Source organism: Octodon degus, unplaced genomic scaffold (assembly GCF_000260255.1).
Source record: "Octodon degus isolate 3935 unplaced genomic scaffold, OctDeg1.0 scaffold00002, whole genome shotgun sequence".
Lineage (NCBI taxonomy): Eukaryota > Metazoa > Chordata > Mammalia > Rodentia > Octodontidae > Octodon > Octodon degus.
Genome location: NW_004524578.1, coordinates 28450285 through 28456354, shown reverse-complemented (window position 1 = coordinate 28456354; position 6070 = coordinate 28450285). Strand labels below are relative to the sequence as shown.

The 6070-nt window shown below is 50.9% G+C and overlaps 1 protein-coding gene across 2 annotated transcripts in view; it reads left to right on the top strand.

Moving 5' to 3' along the window:
- The first annotated feature begins 4571 nt into the window (after positions 1 to 4571).
- Positions 4572 to 6070, top strand: part of Spint1 (serine peptidase inhibitor, Kunitz type 1) — a 13922-nt gene continuing 12423 nt past the window's right edge. The window contains exons 1-2 of one of the 2 annotated variants that reach the window (XM_023711483.1): positions 4572 to 4857; positions 5077 to 5595. In XM_023711483.1, the coding sequence (XP_023567251.1) occupies positions 5160 to 5595 (436 nt within the window). In that variant the 5' untranslated portion in view covers positions 4572 to 4857; positions 5077 to 5159. Of the gene's footprint in view, positions 4942 to 5076; positions 5596 to 6070 lie in introns of both variants that reach the window. The other variant, XM_004623519.2, reaches the window with a different exon arrangement.

Here is a 6070-nt window from a genome sequence, read left to right as displayed (position 1 = left end):
AGGAAGAGGAAGAGGAAGAAAGGGGGAAGAGGAAGAGAAGGAAGAGGAAGAGAAGAGGAGGAAGAGGAAGAAGAGGAAGAAGAGGAAAAGAACAAGAGGTGGTGGAAGAGGAGGAAAAAGAATTAAACCAAATCACCAGGAAAATATATCACTGCCTCGTGCAGCCACCAGATAGGCTATACTATAATTTGAAGTTGGAGTAAATTGGTAAAAGGACAAAAGCTGCTTATCCAAAAGGTAAAGTTCCATGCTGGGGCAGGAACACTGCACTATCCCCAGGGGCTGATGAGATGGCTCAGTGGTCTAAAGCACCTACTTAGAACAAGCTAAGCAAAGCACAGGGACCGCGGTTCAATCCTCCAGCACCACATGCCAGCCAGCCCCACCCTCTGGTGGGCTGAGCTGGCCACACACACACAAAATAAATAAATAAATATTAAAAAAAAAAAAAGAACTATCCCCAGGCAAAAATCAGTAGTTGGTAATAGTGGGGACTGTCCCACCCCCTTGCTCTAAAGGAGTCATGAATTGCTTACTTTCAGACCTTCTTGTTGCCAGGGAATTATCTCAGTACAGCACTGTTAACTCAGGGGGCCAAGGAAGCAATGCTAGCTGCAGGCTTTTACTTCACTCTAGTCTTTTTTTTTTGGCGGAACCAGGGATTGAACTCAGACCCTTGTGCTTGCCAAGGAAGCACTTATTCCACTGAGCCATCTCCCCGGCCCCTACTCTATTCTTTATAAACCAGATTTCTTCAAGTTTAGGCTCTCTTAACTCACTAAGGGTTCCTGTTGCACTGCTCATTTCAGGACACCAGCATCTACAAAACAGTCCAAACCCTTTCCCCTGCAGGGGAGAGTGTCCCTGCCAGATGTCTTGTCACTGAAGCAAAAGCCTGCGGGCCCATCAGCCAGCCAGGGAAGATGGAAGCTGCGCTTGCCATACTGTGTGTGACACCCACTCTCATGTTTTCTCAGTGGCCTCCAGGCTGAAAGATGCAGTGTAAGAATTTCAAGAAGTGCACGTCCATATCTTGATGGTTAGAAACAGATATACACAAGGAACCTTCCAGAGTTCTTATCTAATCTGCTGTTCCTTTCAATTCTGCATCTTAAATCCCACTTCATGGTAAAATGAAAATCTAGGGCTGGGGGAGACAGCTCAGTAGAATAAGTGCTTACCTGGCAAGTGCAGGGTCCTGAGTTCAATCCCTGGTACTGAAAAAATAATAATAATAATAATAATAATAATAAAATGAAAATCTAGAAACCCCCTTCCCCTTCTAAATTAGTGATTTAGATTTATAGCATCCAGAGGTGCAACAATACTTCCGCTGGCTACAAACAGAAACTCCTGGCTCAACGCCACCAGGTCACAAGCAGTTGGAGGAATCCACCAGGCTCTTGGTGTCTGTGTTTGGGGGTTCTGAGTTCCATAAGGGAGATCTCCGTGCCAGGAAAAGTTTCATAGGAAACTGAGGCTCTAAAATGCTTACTTATGTTATCTTTGGCCCAAATTTAGCACAAGTGCTTTTCCATTATACTTTCTAGGATCCAAACATGGAGGAACCAGGTCTCAGAGGCAAGTGAAGTGTCTTAAACCTGCTGCAATTCTTACTTCCCTCATTCATAAGTTTTACTTAAAAGACTAAAATTCCCATTCTTCTTTTTAAATAGATTCCTACACTCAGCCCCGATGGCCTGGGCAATTATTTTTACTCCCCTGTGGATGACAGAGTCCCTTTTATTTTTTTGGTGGAACCGGGGATTGGACTCGGGGCCTTGCACTTGTCAGGCAAGCACCTATTCTACTGAGCCATCTCCATGGCCCCTCCCCTTTATTTTTTGGACCACAGTTGGAATGAGGTTCGTGTGGTCATCCATATACCTGGCCACATAGCTGCCTGACTGCTGTTTCACTGGAAGCTCCTTTCCCTGCACCCATGGAATCTTTGGCTTTGTAGTTGCAATGCATAGTGCATGAGGCCAGGGCAGGATCCGAGAACTTTCCCAATTCACTGGTCACCAACACCTGTGCTTGAGCTAGAGGTACATGGTAGTGCTGGATATATGGTGAACCTGTTGCATGGACACCTGATTGTCCTCACAGCAGTTCGCACTGAACCAAAACCTGAGGCTCTGCGTCTTCTGGTGGTCCTGTCTCCTGCCTCCATCACCTTGGAGACCACAAACTCAGCTCTGCCTTGGTGAGTGCTGACACCCACATGACCTTGGTGCACAACTCACCCCCTTGTCTACTGACAATGTTTTTGTTTTTAGACAAGGACTCACTCTAGCTCAGGCTGTCCTGAAACTCTGAGCAATCCTCCTGCTTCATCCTCCTAAATGCTGTGAGTACAGGTATGCAGACAGGAGGAGGAGGAGGATGAGGCAGGAGGACTGCAAGTTGAAGCCCTGCTTGGGCTTCATAACGAATTCAAGGCCAGCCTAGACTATACAGCAAGACCTTGAACAAGACAAAGATTTGACACTTGTTATCGGGGGAGGGTCTCATGCAGTATCACAACAATGGCCAAAAAGTAGAAGGGCAAGTGGATCTGTATGAAAGATGCAATTCGGGAGGGGCAGTGGCACTCGGGAGGGGCAGTTACTTTCATGGTGACCAATCCAGTCTTTCTAGAATTAATCTGGCCCAGGAGAAAGATATTAGTCCTTCTTCATGACCTGATCACCTCACCAAGTCAGCCCCACCTCCCAATTCAGCCACAGTGGCATCACATTTCAACATCAGCTTTGCTTGGTGCTGTGCTTATTCCCAGTACTCGGGGAGGCTGAAGTAGAAGGACTGCAAGTTCTAGCCCAGCCTGGGCAGTATGGTGATTTAACAAGACCTTGTCTCAAAGAAATAAAAAGGGGGTGGGGGTGTAGCTCAATGCCAAAGCCTTGGGTTTAATCCCAAGTACCAAAGGGGAAAAAAAAATTCAACAAGAGCCAAACCATCTTTAAACCACAGCAGAAGGCATCATAAGCAGTGGGTGCTCACCACTGGAAAATAAGTTTTTGTTTTAAGCAAAATGAATTTGAGAAGAATGTAAAACTTCTAGGAAAAGTCAGACTTCCAAGAACCATAAGGCCGTATCTAGGTGCTGAGAAGGTTGAGGTACCTGGGCTGCAATCCCCATTCAGCATTTACCTGCTATCCTGCCTGCTTGGGCTCATCTGTAGGATTGGAATAAAAACTAGTCCCTATGTCTCTGTTTAATTGATTATTTTGGGTGATGTGTGGGATGTGCTCATGAACAGAGTTTGTTTTTGTCTGTCTCTTAAGACAGGGCCTTGCTGTATAGTTCAGGCTGGCCTTGAATTCACTATGTAGTTCAACTAGGCCTCAAACTTGCAGTATTCCTCCTGCCTCAGCCTCCCCAGTGCTGGGAATTCAAGCATGCACCACCATGCCTAGCACTTTCTGGTTTTCCTTTTCCAGTATTAAGGATTGAGCCAGTATCAATCATTCCCCAGCCCTTTAGTTTTTCATTTTGAGACAGGGTCTCACTAAGTTGCTCAGGCTAGGGTCAAGCTTGTGATTCTATCTCAGCCTCGCCAGTGCTGGGATTATAAGTGTGTGCCACCTCATCCAGCAAATGTAGGTTTCCATAATGGTGCAAATAATGGAAATAAAAAATATGGTGATATGACTATCCAGCAATATTCTTCTATATTAGAATTCTTGAATAATCTTAAATCTTGAGATTGTATTGTAAACTATGGGGAAAGCAGGAATCAAATCACTACAAAGCCTTTACTTCCTAGCAACTGCACAATCATTTGCTTCTTTTCCAGTATATGATCATGGTTCCCACGATGCCAGGGGCTATGGAACGCCCCATAAAACTAATGAAAGGGAGGCGTACCCCACTGCTCCCAACATCCATAATGAGGGCAGCTAAATACTGCTCCAGTTCATGAAGATATCCCTCCTCTGCAAGGCCTACTCTGGGTGGGAAATGGGGAAGAATGTTCCCATTGAGTCAAGAGTTTGATCGGAAGTGTGAGTGGAGTCCCTTTTGGCTGGAAGACAGCATTGAGGACTAATCCGGTTGTGTAGAGTGTCTTTGAAGTTTTTCACTTTGGAAGGGCAGTGAGCTTGGTGTCGAGTCCAGGGCACTGGACTCGGTTATTTCGGTGAGCTGGAACTTCCAAGACTCTGAGGTAGACGCTTGTGTGGCAGAGGATGGTCAGCTCTGGAGCGGGAGCACATCCTTTGTGGAGGCAGGAACCTGAGCTCCAGGGACAGCAGTAGCCCAGCAAGGAGCATGGACAGCGCAACTGAGGCGATTTCCTTCACAAGGGTAGCCTTTAAGCTTCAGTTGCCTCGACTCCAAGAAATGGGAAGGATGCCTCCAGGGTTGTCTAACGATGGCAAAGTCGCTTGCATCCCTTCCAGCCCCTTCCTAAATGACCAAGGCCTGGGGCTGGGAATCCTGTTCCAACCAGAAAGGCAAGCCGGAGGCCTGCCGTCCTAGAGCGCCCTACCTGCGCGACTTTGTTGCAGTCCTGCCCCTGTCCCCGCCTTCGGGGTTCAGGATGTCCTTCTGGGGAACAGGGGGCCTGTCGTGGTAGGTCAAGGCGGCCCGGGCTTCCGGGCGCAGGTGCTGCGGTGGCGCTCCAGGTCGCTGGGCGAAGGCCTGGCCGGAAGTCGGGCTGGGCGGGGCCCCAAGGCGCGGGGGTTTAACACTCGCCCCGCCCCGGCCCTACTGACTCAGTTTCACTGGAAACTGGGGGAAGAGGTAGCAGATCGCCGGCGCTGCTGGCCCCTGAGCGGAAGCCGCGGCTGAGCCGCGCAGGAAGTGGGGCCCGCATCCTCCGCAGGCCCGGCCCCTCCCGCTCACCTGCGCAGGTAACCGGAGCTCGACGCGCGAGGCTGTGGCGCAGCGCCCCCAGAATGTTCGGCCGTGCGCTCTGCGCCCCTGCGTGTGTCCCGGTATGTGGGCCCCGGCGCCCCGCGAGTTCCTCCTTCGGGGTCCTGGATGGGCCACGTCTCCACCTCCCGGGAGACGTGCCTTGCCCGAGGTCTCCTGGGCTAATCAGGTGTGTTTCCCCCTTTTCCCACCCCCAGGTCCCAGGCACCTTCAAAACCCAGAGACCTGCACTGTGAGGGTGATTCCTCTGGGGAGAAGGACCACCGCAGCCGGGAGGACGATGGCTAGCGCCATCGCCGCAGCCGTGTGGCTCCTCTGCGCCCTCGGTCTCCGGGACGCGGCCGCCGAGTTGCCGCCCGAACCGCCTGAGCTGCCCACGGAAGCTTCCTGTCTGGCCCGCTTCACCAGCGGGGTCCCTGCCTTCGTGTTGGACACCGAGGCCTCAGTCAGCAACGGGGCCACCTTCCTGTGGTCCCCAGAGGTGCGGCGGGGCAGGGAGTGTGTTCGTGCCTGCTGCACCACCCAGAACTGTAACCTGGCGCTGGTGGAGCTGCAGCCCGACGGCGGGGAGGACGCCATCGCCGCCTGCTTCCTCATGAACTGCCTGTATGAGCAGAACTTTGTGTGCAAGTTCGTGCGCAGGGACGGCTTCATCAACTACCTCACGCAGGAGGTTTACCACTCCTACCGCAAGCTGCGGAGCCAGGGTTTTGGAGGTATGGAGGAGGGTGCCGGCGGGATGGAGCTGGAGAGAGGCTCGGAAAAGAGTCTGGTTATGGGGTCTGTGAGGGAGGCGAGCATCAGAGAGGAGTTGGGAGCTTCTGGGAAGCCAAGGCAGGTGGATTGAAACTGTGAGCGGAGATTGAACAACTTGTTTAGCCAGAGAGACCCAAAAGAGCTGGGGATGCAGTTTGGTCTGAAGGCCTTGGATTCAATACCTAGTGCCCCGCAGTTAAACACACACACCACACACACACACACACACACACACACACACACACACGGAAGAAAGTCCATTTCCATTCTGATTCCTCCTTAGAGGTAGGCAGTATAAACAGTAAACAAAGAAAGGAGATGTAATGAGGGAGGGGCAAACCTGAGAGACTCTGGCTCCCAGATTTTCAATGTGGAGAGGTGGAGTAGGTGGCTTCTGATCTTCCGGAGGCCCAGCTGTGTGCTGCACTTAGAGAA